This window comes from Passer montanus, unplaced genomic scaffold (assembly GCF_014805655.1).
Source record: "Passer montanus isolate IOZ18808 unplaced genomic scaffold, ASM1480565v1 scaffold61, whole genome shotgun sequence".
NCBI classification, from domain to species: domain Eukaryota; kingdom Metazoa; phylum Chordata; class Aves; order Passeriformes; family Passeridae; genus Passer; species Passer montanus.
In genome coordinates, this window is record NW_024371149.1 from 4,192,081 (window position 1) to 4,208,511 (window position 16,431).

The 16,431-nt window shown below is 37.0% G+C and overlaps 1 protein-coding gene across 8 annotated transcripts in view; it reads left to right on the top strand.

Moving 5' to 3' along the window:
* The first annotated feature begins 6 nt into the window (after positions 1-6).
* PPP3CB (protein phosphatase 3 catalytic subunit beta) overlaps positions 7-16,431 on the top strand; it is a 46,896-nt gene continuing 30,471 nt past the window's right edge. For all 8 annotated transcript variants that reach the window (XR_005629635.1, XR_005629636.1, XM_039727427.1 and 5 more), the window contains exons 1-5: positions 7-128; positions 10,657-10,857; positions 12,925-13,049; positions 15,084-15,195; positions 16,057-16,202. Coding sequence is in view for 6 of the 8 variants with exons in the window: in XM_039727427.1 (XP_039583361.1) it covers positions 59-128; positions 10,657-10,857; positions 12,925-13,049; positions 15,084-15,195; positions 16,057-16,202 (654 nt within the window). In the remaining 2 variants the exon portion in view is untranslated. The remainder of the gene's footprint in view (positions 129-10,656; positions 10,858-12,924; positions 13,050-15,083; positions 15,196-16,056; positions 16,203-16,431) is intronic.

Genomic DNA, 16,431 nt, shown 5'->3' on the forward strand with positions numbered 1-16,431 from the left:
GCGGACGAAGGCGCTGCCGCGCCCAGCAGCCGCCGCCGGAGCCCGGCAGCGCTCAGCGATGTCCGCCAAGGAAGGGAGCAAGGTGCTGCTGCTGACGCCCCACGCCACCAGCGAGCGCGCCGTCAAGGGTGAGCGTCCCGCGGTCCCGTGGAGGGAACATCGCGGCGCGGCGGGGCCGCGACCCCCGCCCGAGCGCCGGGGCCCGCCTAGGCGCAGAGAGGCGGGCTGCGTGGGGAGCCGTGCCCTCCGTGTGCGGGCCGGGCTGCCCTGGCCGCAGGCGGGGACGGGAGGGCAGCTCGGCATCTTGCGGAGGCGTGGGATGCCCGCACGGGCGTGGGAGGATCCGGGGTCGGCACTGCCGGTGCGGGGACTGAGCCGGGCGCGGGCGGGCCTGTGAGGGAAGCGGTGGCCGGGGCCTGCGGGCCCGCGCGTCCCGCCCGGCTGCGCTGCCCGAAGCGTGCGCGGGGCTGAGCGGGGCCCGCGGCCCGGCCCTGCGCGGCTTCTCCGCTGTGCGCGGGGGAGAGCCCTGTGACTGCGGGCGCTGACAGCGCCGGGCAAGAGCGAATGGGAAGGTGCTGCCGCCCGTTCTATTGGCTGCTGTTCCCAGGTTCCAGTTCTGATGGGGAAAATTCACCTTGATCTATTTCTTTGTGGCCTTCCGTGGTAATCTCGTGGGGAGCCACGAAAAGTCAAAGGTTATACTTCTTAGGAGAGAAAGTAAAGCATTTTATAGTAGACACATCCATCTAAAACTAGGACGGTCTAGCAACCAAAATGGTATAAAATAGTTGTTTTCTGTGGACCCTGTGAAGTGTGTAATTTTAGTTTTTGTGAGGAAAATAATCCCTTGCAACCAGAGCATCCTGAAATACGTGTGATAGACCTAAATTGACAGTTAAGGGTAGAGCATAGGTTCAAGGAATTCCTAGGTTGTGTTTACTCAAGTTGCACATCATTTTGTTCTGATCCCAGTGGTTTTTGTATTGCACTGTATTTGGTGGTGTCAGTGTGGACAATTGTTATGGCAGGCCTGGTTGGAAATCACAGGTGTACACGAGCAGTCTGCTTTTAAGTTTGACACTCCTAGGAACACAGGGTCTGACTGAGTTGGAAGGGATGCAGATCTGGTTGTTTAACTTTTTATGTTACAGGGGTCCTTGAGAAATGAGAAGGATTTGTTTGTCCTCAGCAGGTGTTAATTAAAGCCTTGGAATCCCATTGGATATTTTGAACATCAGTGTGTTTTCTAGTAAACTGGAAAGCTTTCCTTGTAAAAAGCTGTTACTCGTTTTGAATTGCTTAACCTGTTGATTTGTTTGAACAAATTTCAAGGATAAAAGTAGAGAATGTTAAAACCAGTCTATTGGAAACCTGTACTCCTTAGTGCTGCTTCAGTGTGTGGTGTTTAGACCTGCTGAATTTTTGTACCTGTACTGCAGTTTGTGGTAAGAAGTTAAGTTCTTCAAACAATGTGAAAAAATTAATAGTAAGTGATCAGATGCTTTAGTGGAAAACCTGCTGATTTCCAATCACTTGATAATTCAGCTTGTTAAATGTGACCTATGCATCTGGTTGTTTAAAATTGTCGTTAAGACTTGCTTCATTCTAAGCAGAATTATTGCCTGAGTTTGCAGTATTTCTTTGAACCTGGGTGTTAGGATGCAGAACTATTGTGTAGGTAATTTGTACAGATAACAGGTATAGGTTTACCTGTTTCTATAGGTAATCAGTCTTTGATGGCTTCATCTGACATAATTCCAACCAGCTCACATAGCAGCATTTTTCTATACCTTGTGTTGACCTGTCCTCTCCACCCCTATCCTGCTGAATCACTGGCTTCTGGAGAAAGCCTGGCCAGTTGTGCCAAGCTGTCTGTGTTATTGATACGAAGGACAGGGTGGTTTGGTTTCTCCTCCCCCATTAGGTGCAGTGCAGTTGGAAATACTTTTTTTAGACAGTGACCCCAGAAGTGCAAGATTGCAGGTTATGTCAGTCCTAAGTGGGAGTATCTGTGCAATTTGTTGAAACCATGCTAAGATGTGACAACTGTGTCACATCCCTCTTCACAAACAGATGCATTGCCTCTTGCATACCAAGAAACATTCACCATACTGTCTCCTATTATACAATGAATAAATCTTTTATGTCTCAGCTTTTTAAGAAAAGCCACAGAGAAAATGTATCTGTGTATTGGTCCATATTTCAGCTTTCATGCTTTCCATATACTGTGTCTTATGGGGAGAAAATTTGAATTGAGGACCTAAAGCTTGCTGTTGTTTGCATTTTTTATCTTTATTTTATTTAAGTTTTATTTTCTCCCTCTGTATCACTGGAAGAGGGGGATAAAGAACAGAATTCATTACATTTCAGAGGCTGTGAGAAATTGAATTCTTTACCAGCTATAATACATGTTAGCAGAAGTGGGCAAGAGATGCTCACCCAAGAAGAAATGACTGAATTACTGTGTCATCAGTAACTTAATTTTTTCTAACAAGGTAGGATGACTGTTAGGATTCATATTTTGACTTGTATATTGACCTTTATATTTTGACTTGTATATTTAGCAGTTGATGGGAAGTACAGATATGTAGAGAAGTATTTGAAAGGCTAATCAGATGAATTATGTCATATCAGATAGATATATATAAAATAAACATAAAAATAGCTTTAAATATGCAGTCTAGCTGTGTTGTCTAGCCTATCTTTCCAAGTACGAATTTTCTCATCAAAGGTCACTGATTGTTTTTGAAGTGTATAAAAAGCTCAAATTTTCTTTTACATGGCTTAGTTAAATTGCCTAAGTAATTTGTACTTACAGAGTTTCCTGTAAATTAATGGTTAGCTATGCAACTGAAAAACTGTCTAAAGTCAGCTTTTGGCATTTGGTTCCCAAAAGGTGTCTTGTGATGAGGCTTTTGTTACTGCTATTTTTTTTTCCCCAAAGAGGGATGAGAAAATGTAACTGTTGTTCTGATTCACTATTTTCTAAGTCACCCTGTCCATCCTTGAAGGATACTTAGTGTTTTACTGTCTTGTGGAACAAATCAGTTCCCTTTTTCATGTTCTGTCAAAATATTTTTTCAATAAACTGTTCTTGATACTTAAATGCTGTATCTGATACTTTGGGTTTGCCTTTTTTTTAGATGACAGTCGGCTGACTTCAGTCAGCTCACCTCACCTTTCAGCCGTGTGACTTTCAAACTTTAAATTTGTCAATGTATCTTTTCTCCTGAAACAACTGTTTCACTGCCTTGTGCTAAGGTGCTTCTCCCTGCTAGGGCTGAGGAAGAGCTTGGAAGCTCACACTGATACAGTGCTCCTGAGCATGGCAGGGATGAGCCTTCATTGCCTTTTTTTTGAGAGCAAAGCATCAGGGTTTCCCTGACTCTCTTGTGGGTAGGTACACCCCAGAGTTGTCCTTGGAAGTTCCCATCCTCCCAGCATCACACTCTGTGCACTGTGGGTGTTGCTGGGCCTTGGGACACAATCCATGGGACCTTGCCATGCTGACCTAATGCTAAATTTGGAGATTATGTCTGTTCTTCTGGAAATGGAAGGATTGCAGTATTCCTTTGTTTTGGATAAAAGTCATGGTACAGTCTGATTGGCAGACAATAATTTTAGATATTTAATGGAAGCTTATTGAAACAGCTCTTTAGAGAAACCCAAAGAAATGTAACTCATATCCTTGAGCAAGCAGGCTCTGAAATAAAGGCTCTAATAGCTACTTTTGAACAGTTACGCCCATGTAAGGAGAAAAAGAAATCATTGCAGTGTTTAAATTTATAATTCAGAGTCTGATTTTAAAAACAGGTAAAAACTTAAAAGTTGACAGGCAGCATGAAGCCTGTTTTAAAAATTTTGTAAGGCACTTATGCTGCTGGCCAGAAATTATTCTAGGATGATCCAGAAAAGCAGCAGCGTGAAGAGAGTATTAAAGCGTCATATTAAAAAAAAATTAAAACCACAATTTTGTTTTGGGGGAGAGACAATGGAATGGAACTGAATTCTGAGAAGTGAGTGTTTGACTGGTCTTTTTTTGTTTCAGGGGATGTTTAGACTGGATAAATCTTGAAATAACAACAACAAAACTGAAAAAAACCTCACCCAAAAATGGAAGCCTGTTTCACTTTCAGTAGGGCAAATTGGCAATTGAGAGCTGGGAAGATAAGGCCACAAAAATCTGCCAACTGCTTGCATGTATATTTATTGTTTAAGTAACTAAAGTGTCTTTCACACATGAGTCAGTTCTTATTGCTGAATGGATCAAAGAATTCTCTCATTGAAATGTAAGTGGTTTCAAAATGCATCAACGAAAGAAATGTTCACAAAAAGTATCCCAAGATCCAAAGATATTTGTCTGGTGGCTCTAAAGGAATTCTTTGGGGATTTTGGGTACAAAATTGTGGGTTTAATTTTTCATAGCCTGTGGTGTAACTCATCTAATGAGTCTGAGAGGTGAAGCATGGCAGCATTTAAAAAAAAATTCTGGATTTAAATGGACAACTGTAGATCAATAAGTTTAATTTAAATATATTCCTAGCACTTGTAAGAAAGAGTGGCCTAGCTATATACCCAGGAAATAGTGTTAAAGAGGAGTTGGTACAGGTTTCAAGATGAAAATCAAGAGAAATTGTTAGAATATTTTGAAGTAGCCAGTGAGGTTGTTGATTCAGGCAAAACTGTTCATCATGTTTCTTCACTGAAGCCTTTAAAGTAAGCAGAAGAGGAAATATCCTCTTCTGGATTACAGTTAGGAAAGAAAGGATGTTAATAGGTGATAAACTCCCATGGTGGAGGGAGGTTAACATCTGTCATGCGTGCTCTTTAAATGTGTTGACAAGTTCTTTAGAAAACAGAGTGAATGGCAAATAGTAACACTTATCCAGGACAGCAAACTTCCAGAGGTGCTTCAGTAAGCTCTTGGTAGGCTGAGTGCTTCGTAAAGAAGTTGTAGGAGATGCTGTTAAGAAAAAGACAGAGCAGACTCTACAAAGGACAGAACAATTCTTAAACGTAGAAGGCAGTGAACTTGGGAAAGAAATATTAGGATCTGTATGGATAACATTATGAAAACGTTAATGCAGTGGCAGTCAACTGGTCTGATAAGAATTCAGGGAATATTAGATGACCAGTTTAGAAAAAAGAGATTGCACTGTCATGTCATTATATGTATGTTGTGTTATAGGTGCATCTTGAACAACAGCGTGTGATTTTATTCCATCTGCCTGATTTTTTACTTTATCTAAAGATAAGTTCAGAGGCGGAGAGTGGTTTTTGGGTGGAGTGACAAACATGATAAGTCTGACTTGGAAAAGGAGTGGTTGAATAGGGAATAGAGTTAGATATTTCTTACCTTATGAATGGTATTTAATGAAAAAGTTGAATAGGAAGATACTGTAATTTTTGTCACCCTGTGGAAAAGAGAAATGCAGTACCAAACAAAATAGAAAAGGTGAAATACCTTTTCATGTAACGTGGAATTTAGATTGCAGAATTTGTAGCAATAATTCTGCAGTGGACCCAAAAATTATGAAAATGTCTATTCAGAATCTGGACAAAATACTGGAAAACAGTTCCAGCAGTGGTTATAAACATGATGGTCTGGATGAAACTTTAGAGAAAATCCATAAACCACCCTGTTCCAAAACCAGAGTATTGAGAGGGAAGCATCTATGCATCTGTCATTGCCAGAAGTGCGTTTAAATGCTAAGTAATCTGGTATAACACAGTGTGGTCATTTTAAGGGCAGGAGTAGCTTTAAATGCTTTATTTAAATAATTGTATTTTTCCTGTGAGGAACTTCCAAAAACGTCAACTAAGTTAATTGAAAAACTACACAGTACAAAAGATGAATGAACGCACCATGGCATACGAGACATATCCACAGTTTCATCTGAGATTTAAAATTCTATGAAACTTTTGACACTGCAAGTACATGATAAGTGAGGATGAAATAAATAGTACCTTTAGTGCTGTTATAGGGTTTCAAGGTTTACAGGGCCTTTTTTTCTTGCTTTTAGGGTGCTGGTTAATATAGCAGGAACCTTGCATTCAAAGAAACTTTGCGATAGTTTTGGTAATTTGCAAGAAATAGGCTTTGCTGTATCTGTGCTTTTTTTGCTTGAGGTGAATAGGGTAACTTGTGGGTTTTGTCAGCTTTTGATTGTAGCTTTCTGATTCTGGTAGATGTGCCTGTGTATTTGTGCTTATCTAGTATTTTCAAAGTTGCTGGTCCACAGACCATCTGTGATGCCTTTATGCTATTTCTTTTCAAATCTGTTCTGCCAGTGCAGAAGAATAATTGGATATATTCGGTCCTCATAGCAGTTATGGATGCTGCATCTTTTCCTTCTGTAGAGATGCTGGCAGAGGTGTGAAAACTCCAGGGACAAACTGAAATATGTAAATAGGTTTTAGGCTTTGTGATTCTTCTGAGTGGCAATACATAGACAGCAATGCGTTCAAAAAACCAAAAGACTACAAAAGGTGATTAAATGACAGAAATTTTGGGTTTTTTTGCTATCATGGTAATAAACCTGCTGAGAAAATGAAGGATGATGGCCTTCTTTTTCACTGAGCACCATGCTTGTATTGCTACCTGCTACATTTGGTGGAGACAAACATTATATATACTGTTTCATGTATACCTATCACCGAAGCAACAAATTCTTTACAAACAGAATGTCTCTGTTTTGTAACCTTAGTAATGTGAGGTGAGACAGACTTTATCTGTGAAATCAAAAACATTCTTGAAACAGAAAATGCAGTCTGGGATATTGAGCAGGCTTTAACAGCCAAAACGAAATTCATGAAACATGCCATGGGCTTCTGTTGATAGAGGAAAAATGGCTACTTTTCTGTCACTGTGAGAGAAGAAGAATTATTTAAGTTTTACAGTCATAAGAACAGAAACAATTTTGCTTGTGGAAGTACAGTACCTTCTACAGTACCTTCTTCTATGCTTTTTCTTACATTGGTCTAGGGGCTTTGATCTCATCTTGTTTCATGAGCCTGTTCCAACAGGGTGTCTCTTGATACAAGCCAGATTTATCTGAGGTTATTACAATGGGCATATATATCAGTGTGGTTTAAGTTTACAGTATCTGCATGTAAAATTTTATTAGCAGCTACTCTTGGATTCAGTTACTAGGCAGTGTGAGATCTGCTTTGGGTCTGGAAGCAGCATGTTTGTGTTAGTTGCCATATTGCTCCTTTCAGCAGGGATTTTTATACCAGGTGAAGTGCCACACTAATGTCATTTCTCTTCTTTGAACTTCTTACTGCATCATGGGAATTCATCCCTTCAGATTGCTGCTAATCTTTGAATCTCCACAGCATGCTTTATTGTAAGGTATCAATGTACCCAGAGGCTTGTAGAAAATCAGAATTGTAGAATTAATTTTTGAGGTTTTGCTTTCTAGATCTCTTATTGGTACTGCAGTATAAAGGAAAGGTGATTTTTTTCTTCTTTGTTAATGCATATTCAATTAGTAATAAAAAGCCATCAAAATATTTTCATTAATAAGTCTCAAAAGCTATTCACTGGTTTTTTCCTCAGCTCTACTGTTTACGTTTTTTGACCAATATATTAAAATTGTATCATTTGTATGTATTTTTAAAGTGAAATTGATTAATTGTGACTAGTAAGCAATGGTTTGTTTTAGAAAATCTTGTCTGTGGTTGTGAATCATGATGTGCTACATTTGTTATTAACATCTGTACTTTTACTAATAAGATACTGCAGTGTGTATTAGAGATTCTTCTCTAGATACTTTTCCATTGTTTATCTTGGCTGGGATTGGAAGAAGAGAATCCTTTAATGCCCAACACCATGTTATTTCCTTAGGGTAATTCCTCTTAATTACCATTCTGTTACATTCCCGAGAGCACAGGTTGTGCACAAAGACTTTGAAACATGGATTATGTTCGTGTCTTGGAACACATCATGCTGCAATTCTTTTTCCTTAGGCTGTAGCATTCTATGACTACTTCATCAAAGCTTTAATTAAACCCATTAGTTTGCAGAAATTGTCTACGTGGTTCAAAAATCCTCATCTTTAACCTATTAAAAGCAGTTGTAATAATTTTTCAAAGGGATGTGTTAATGTTTGCTGGAATGTTTCAGTTTTAAAGTATAAAATGGAAAGAAACAGTTTTTCTAAAAAGTGTTACTTTTTATTTACTGTGTGATTCAGATCATGGCTAAAATCTTTAGCCATATTTCCTTCTGCATTCTCTGAAAATTATTCTTAAGAAATCCTTCTTGAGCAATGCGAAAATACATGTATTATGTGAAAAGAATTTTGTTAAATTCTGAGGAACTAGTTTTAAGACTTCATTTTTTCTTGAGGCAAATATAACTTCAGAGATCCTTAATTACTTCTCATACCACAGTTGTGGGTTTTGGGCATCATGGATAATAAACCCCTGGATACAGAGTTTTAAATCTGAGCCTTCATAAGTATATTAATTCAAATAATTTGAGACAGATCTTGACACTGGAGTAAAAACAGCTGGGTTTTTAGCCTCCCAGAGAATATAATTCCATAGACAAACTCAAAGCTTTATTTTGTTAGTAGATATAAGAACTTTATTAAGAGAAGAAAATTTAATTTCCACGCACTTAAAATCCCTGAAATATCTGAATTGCCATAAGGAAGAGGTCTTCTTGAATTCTGCAGCCAGGTAGTTGTAGTAAGTTAGCAATGATTTGCACTCAAGGGAATGAAGAATGGGTGGTCACCTCAACAGACCATTCTCTGTCACACCCTGCATCTACCAAAAAAAGCTTCCAAAAAGAACAAAACAGTCCTCTTTCACCTTAGTAGATCTGAATAATTCTAGGATTAATGGAGCACAGTTCTTAAAAAACTGTGTCTTGGAGGTGACTGACTTTGGTTGTGGGAAGGTGTGTGAGATCTCTAATGCTTTTGAAGGAATTAAAGCAGGAGAAATCTTCTTTTTGAGTTGTCTAGTCTCTCCTAAAAAGATAAACTCAACTTTGAATTGCTGAAGGCAGTTGTGGGCCCACAAATAATGTATTAAAAAAAGTAGGGCAAGAATGAGCCTAAAACTGATTCATATACAGATTGGTATAAACATCCAAATAATGTAAAAATAACATTAAGAGAATCTGAAGGTTGGAAAGGTAAGTTCAGAAAAGCAGTGAATATTAGAACTGATGCTTGCCTGGTCATAATTAAGTGCTTTTAAAAATTAGATAAATTTATTTTTTCAGAATAATTAATTTCTCTTCTCAGAACCAGATTTATGCTTGTAAACAATTGTGTGTGGTACAGAAGTGATTGTCTTTTGATATCTTAAATAAGTGAAGTTTATTAACATTTGGACTGCATGAAATTTTAGCATTTCTGAGTGAAACTTGAATTGCCGATAAAGGAGGCTGAAGGAAAGGCGTAAAATTTTCCTTTTGTTAATCAAATACTTTATGTCCACAGAAAAGTGGTGAATTCGTTCTACAATATGTAGGGGCACATTTTTCAGCTTTTTACTACCTGGAAACTTTTATAAGAGGAATAGGAGACATATCTCTGGATTATTTTCTAGAAAAAATTAATTTCAGTGAATATATGTATGATTTGTGCATCAGGTGTTTTATTTTTACTATTCCATAAAACAGAAGAGTAGCAATGTTTTACTAGTAATCTAGAAATCTATTTAAATTAAGTCAGGGAATGTTTCAGTATCTAAGCATTGATTTTTGGAATGTAAAATTTAACTTCGGAGAGTACAAAAATTAATATGAATACTATATCTACAAGTGTATTCATGCTACTAGTTCTCATCTTTGAGTAGATGTGCTCCTCCTATTGTTCTCTTTTAACATACAGTCTTTAAATGGTGACAAACTTCATTCTTGTTGTACTTCTGTTGTACTTCATTCATTCAACAGTAGTATGCTTGAGGAGAGGACAGGGTCAGATTAGTTTTATTTCCTGTAACATCCTGAGTACCATGACATTGCTTAGTGGCAATTTTGAAATGTCATCTTTTTTGCATGGCTCACGCCCATATTTCACTTGTGCAGTAGCTGAGCTGCTGCAGATTCCAAATGTGCTGTCTGGCCAGTTGCTGAGCCAGCTTTGGTCCCCGACCACTGCTTACAGACTCCTTTTATTTCTAGTCTTTTGAACAGTATTGGATCCTTTTCTTGCTAGCTTTTATTTGTTTTGGTGGTTCTTTTTGTTTGGTTGAGGTTTTTTGGTGGGTTTTTTCCCCTGAGGCTTTGATGATGGGATAATTTTAAATTTTGAAAGTCTGAGTGGCTATTAAATGGATAATCCTGCATCACCAGTACTTCATGAGTCCTTCAGGGAATGGTGGTGTAATGGAGAGAGATTATTTCCCTTTGCAAAGTCAGTTTTGACTCTTCCAGATATTGTACATATTACTGTGCCTTCTAACTCTGTTTTATAGTTGCTACAGCCTTGCACATCATATAGATGTTTATTTTTTTAAATACATACACAGCACTATTCTGTTCATATTTTAATGATGTCGTAAAATTCCTTGATGAAAAGACAAGTTTGCTGCTTGGGATAGCAGCTATTCCATTATAGATCCCCACTCTTAGATGGACTCAGTTTTTCAAATTGGGTGTCAAGACTGCTGTTTCTTCTTTTTAAATTTTAGCTGTCCCTTTTCCACCAACACATCGCTTGACATCTGAAGAAGTGTTTGACACAGATGGAAGACCAAGGGTTGACATTTTGAAGAACCACTTGATAAAGGAAGGTCGAGTAGATGAAGAAATTGCACTTAGAATCATCAATGAGGGTGCTGCAATATTGCGGAGGGAAAAAACTATGATAGAAGTTGAAGCTCCAATTACAGGTAATATTGCTAGGTAATTTCATACATAATTGAATTGGAAAAAGACAGATTTTTTCAGTAGTAGAATTTGTCTTCAAATAGCTGAACCAAAATTTCTCTGTTAGTCCAACTGAATTATCCCTCACAACTGCATTTGCTTAACAAATGAAGGCATTAAACCTATTGAAAAAACTAGTAGCCTTGGTATTAAAATTGGGACAAAAGAAGAAAATATTTAAATGCTGTTGAAATATGAATTTCTAATTCCTTCAATATTATAAGTAGGAATAAAGGCATCTGCCTGAACTCAGGATAACTCTGAAGTCTAAATATGTGAAGAGAAGCTCATTATTGTGGTTTGAAACAGATACTGTGAACTGGGATTCCTAGTGAAAAATACACCTTTATATTGTTCTGTAAGTGAGACTGGTGACTGCACATAAAACCACATTCTTGTGAGAGCAGTAGTACTGATAAAGATCAGTACTAGCATCTTTTTAGCATCTTTGACACTAGGGCCAGAGCCACTGGGATTTTAGTATTTTCTTGAGTATTTTCATAGTTGGAACAGTTCTGTTTCTGTTTGACCTGGTGAAAGGTGGAATTGGTGAATTGGTGTCCATTAATACTTTTATTTACAAACAGTCTAGACTCATAGAAAGTAGTTATGTTGCATATCTGTTATTTATGATAATTAAAGTAGATTTGCTTTTTATGTTCAAATCACATTTCTTTAATCTTAATGTGTTTTCTTCTATGTGGACTTACATAAATTAAATTTGTGTCTGAAAGCTTATTTTGGGGCATCAGCTTGTTATTTGTTAGTATTAGGTAAATGAAAACTTTATATCAATGCATCATTATTATTGTTGACGTTAAAAAAGAAAAGAATAATTGAAATAGTGGAAACTACTAAGTGTCTGAGCTCAGAGTCTTTTGAGGTTCCAAATAAACTCAGAATTAAAGTTTGTTTAGCATTTTTATATTTCTGTATATACAGGTAATTGGTATATTGGCAATTTAAAAAGGAGGAAAGTTCTTTCAGTGTTTGAGTAGGAATCTTAAAGAAAGAGACATAAAAGAGTGCACATGCTATTTAGTCTCATATTTTGTAGGTTGTGATGATGAATGGTCTGCTCTAAGGGGATAACAACCTATATAATGTGGTGTGCCATATCCAGTATTTCTTTCCAAAGTCAGGACAACTTTTTTCCCCAAAAATTTTACTGATAAACTCTAAGAAGTCAGGAGATGCTATTTGTCAGTTGATCGGTGACATTTTGCATCAATGAAAGACACAGACTCTCAAATTCCTGTTGTTACCAGTGACACCTTATGCAGGAGTGAGAAGGCAGCTCCTGACTTCCAATGAACTGGGAACTCCTGTGGGAAAGAGAATTTAGGAGCAGTTGTCTCTTCCATGCATTTTTAATTACTTTTTTAAGGTTGTGAGGTGACCTGGTTTTGCTGTATGCTCCCTTAAGACTTCCCATCTGCTGCTATCTTTGGCACTTCTGCCTTTGGTTGCTGACCACTGGCCTTGTCCCTTCTCATATTCTAAAAACACAGGAAAAATCCACTGTTGAAATAATGGACATGGTTATTTGAAGGAGAAAAGTAACTGAGCAAGGAGAAGATATGATTTGATTAAAAAGTATGTTAGTCTGACTCAGAAACAAAAGTACACTGCTTGCTTTTTTCAAGTTCACATGGACTCAGCAAATTGTTGCAAAGCACCAGGCATTTTCAAATACACTTACCAAGGAGAATTTGCAAAGATACCTAAGGAGTTGGGGAGGATATTAGAGATTCTGATAGCTTTCAATACCTGAATGCTCAGTGCATTAAATGTGTTGGAAGAATACTCCCCAATCTCCAGGACTCAGAGCTATGCCATCAATGTTGTCACAGGTAGTGAAGACCAGATCTTAATGAAAAGCAAAGGGGGAACCTTCAAAAATTTTTGTTATTCCTGCTTTATACCTGTCTTTCTTTTTAATTAGAAGTACTTTGTGGCTGTTAACTATAACATGGTGACTTTTTCGTTAGATTTTTTAAAATTAATTCAAACAAAATTTTTGCTTGCAGTGTGTGGTGATATTCATGGCCAGTTCTTTGATCTAATGAAGCTGTTTGAAGTGGGAGGATCACCTGCTAACACAAGATACCTCTTCCTCGGTGACTATGTAGACAGAGGTTATTTTAGTATAGAGGTAACTGAATATATTAATCTCTTCTGTCCTAATTTTTTTATAAGCACACTTTCACTTAGGTTTTCAAACGAAGTTTTAGGTCTGCTTTAACATTTGAATGCGTTCTTCCTTGCTGTGCCTTCTCCTGTGGTAAAGGCCTGGTTACAGGAGGATGTTGACCAGTCGTTTGGACTGTCCTGTCGAAATCGCCAGACTTACTCATTTTTTCTCCTCTTTCTTTAGCTGCTTTTCTGAAAGTTGAATTCTGTTTCATTGTTATACATAATTGCTGCTTGTCTGATAATGTGTTTGTATGTTTGTGGAGAACAGGTGAGTCATGACTGCAAGGTCTTTCAGTTATTCATAATATTAGTCTCTGTTTAGTATTATTATCTGTTTATTTTTAGAAAAGAAACTAATTTTATTTAGATAATCAAATGGTTTTTAATAATTATTTTCCTTTACAAAAATTCTTAGAGCAAATACAGATATTCCCTAAGGATGACCTGTGTTTCTGCTATTAATTTTTCAGTTACTTTGAATTCAAATAATTTTTTTTTTTTTTCAGCGTGTTTCTTACATATGCTGCATTTCAAAGATATTCACATTGATTAGTTTCAGAGCATGGTTTTTAAGTTAAGTGTTCTTCTGTAGCCAGCCTGGGAAGTGCCTCAGTTTGGGATCTCTTCACAGATACCAAATCTAATGGAATAGCATGCCATTTGAAATAGTGTCTTGCAAGTCACAGTGTAGGTCTTTTGTTTCTGTGTTAAAATGTTGCAGTTCTGATAATGTGTGGGTCGGTGCTGTGAAAGGCATTTTGGGGTTGTTAGAGATGGTAGATCAACAGAAGATGCAGCAAGAGTGATTGCCTCAAAGTCATCTTTAAGGAAAAATTTCAATAGATATTCCCTATTTATTAATTTGATCTTTGCCTGTTCTTGATGATTACAAGTAGTATAGTTGTCCTTGAAAACTGGATTTACATATCAACTCTGTATGTTCATATTTCAAAACCTGGTATGAAAGCTTTTCAACCACTACACTTCAAAAAAATTCTGAACAAAGATTAGTTTTGCATGTTTTTACTAAGAAGATAAAAATTCAGTAATTAGTTTAACTAAACTTCACAATTAAAGTCTTTGATGTGTTTCTCAATGTTTGCAGTGTTTTTTAAAGTGTCCATTTGTTTTCTTTGTTCCTTTTTCATGTATTCTGCTCTTCTAGGCAAAATACCTTTGAGTAATGGTAGCTTCAGTGTACTGGTATTAAGAACAATGATACTAAGAGCTTGTAGGTGACTTCAACAAAGTACAAAACTTGTGAGGTTTTGAGATTTTTGTGCTTAGTTAAAAATACAAGAATTAGATTTGAAATTTGTGAAATACGTTTTGGGCATTTGGGACTGCTGGGTGGTAACAGACTCTAAACTGAAATAATTGTGCATTCTCTTAGCTCTTATCTTTTGGAGGGTTTGCTGCTGATAATAATGATAGATGGAAAATTGCTATAATTCTTTGATTTTGCTGCTTGTATGCTGAAAAAGCAATCAGCTTCCCCAGTGTTTGGGGAGAGGATGATTTACTCTGTCCATCTGTAGTTTAAAAATTATATCCAAATGATGTATCTAACCTTAAGGGAAATTATTTCGTCAGGGTTTTTTTTTCCAGTCTCTGTTAATAAATGTCTGCTTTTCTTCTTATGCCAGTGTTTGGAATCATATATTATACCAGATTTTAGGCAGAAACCATACAGTATTCACCTTGATGAAAATATTCTACAGTTTAATTCTGTTGAGTTTATCTTATTATTGAATATCCAGCAAAGATAAATCTTTTCCTAGTTTTCTATGTGGCTATTATTAGGAAAAGTAATAAGCAATTTGCATAACTCATGTCCAGAACTGGATTCGGGGAAGTAGTGCTATTTTAAAATGGCACATTAAGCACTACCTGCTTTTGAAACTGTTAACATCCTTACTCAGTATTTCTCAGTAATAATTTGAAAGTTCATATAAACGAGTGTATTTTACTGGTTGTCCTGTTTTCTCAACAGTGCGTGCTGTACTTATGGGTCCTGAAAATTCTTTACCCAAGCACATTGTTTCTTTTGAGAGGCAACCATGAATGCAGACACCTAACAGAGTATTTTACTTTTAAGCAAGAATGTAAGTACTGTCTAAGAATGTAAAATTAGCTACTTTCAACCTGCTGATCTATAGTTTGTCATTGTGCTTGAGAGATTAGTTTAATTAAGGCTTTGCAAACATCTGGAGGCCCCATTGACTTCTGTAGAATTGCTTGCAGTTCAGTGTGGCCTTGGAGTGCAGGAAGAGTGCTGGCTGTAAATATGCATTATGGAGTAAATCTTGATTTAACAATCTTGATTTTAAAGTCCTGGAGAGGAAGATAATTTTGCTGTAGTCAGGAGTGTAGAGTAACTTGCTGAGTAGTGTTGTGAAGCTAGAAAAAAGTCCCTACTGTGGGATAATTTTTCCATTTGGAGGAAAAATATTTCAGTTATACTAGTAAGATAACTCTTTGGTGACATAAGCTACCTCTCCATTTGAAGGCTTGTATAAGTATTGATCCTGTGATAAATGGATCATTTGGCCTGGTGAAACTCTCTTTGATGTGGGTAAAAATGATGTAATCTATAATTTGTTCTTAGCTTTTCAGTGTGGATGAGAATTCACAAATTTCTTAGTAGTATTTTATACTGAAGTATGCTATATAATTTTATAAAAATATTAAATAATTCAGTGATTTTTTTAAAAAACAAAAATCATTTCTTCACACTTGAGACAACAGAAGAAGTGAAAACAGTTTACAGTTCTGGAAGAAATTATGTCTTAGAAACATGCTTGCTGTTTAGGTGTTTGGAAATGCTCATTTAAACCCCAAAATACTCATTGTTTTGGGTTTTTTTAAGCGTTCACTTTGATATATATTCTAATAACCATGATCCCCCAGAGTACTTTATCCATATATTATGGATTTTTTAATGATTTCTATTTTCTTTCTTGCAGGTAAAATAAAGTACTCTGAAAGAGTCTATGATGCTTGTATGGAAGCTTTTGATTGTCTCCCTCTTGCTGCTCTCTTAAATCAACAGTTTCTTTGTGTTCATGGTGGACTTTCACCAGAAATTAATACACTAGATGACATTAGGAGAGTGAGTATTTTGTGTATTTGAAAATAAGTGGAAATAGAGGTATTTATATGATGCTATACAAAGTCGTTGTTATGAAGTTGTCAGTATATTTTCTGTTCTTGTCTCTTGTTGAAGTGTAAATCAGGGGCTGAAATGTAGGCTAAGCAATATCATAATTAAAATCTCATGGATTATCTAGTCCATTTTCCATTAGTAGACTTCATTGGGGCAGCTGGGACTGTTACAAAAC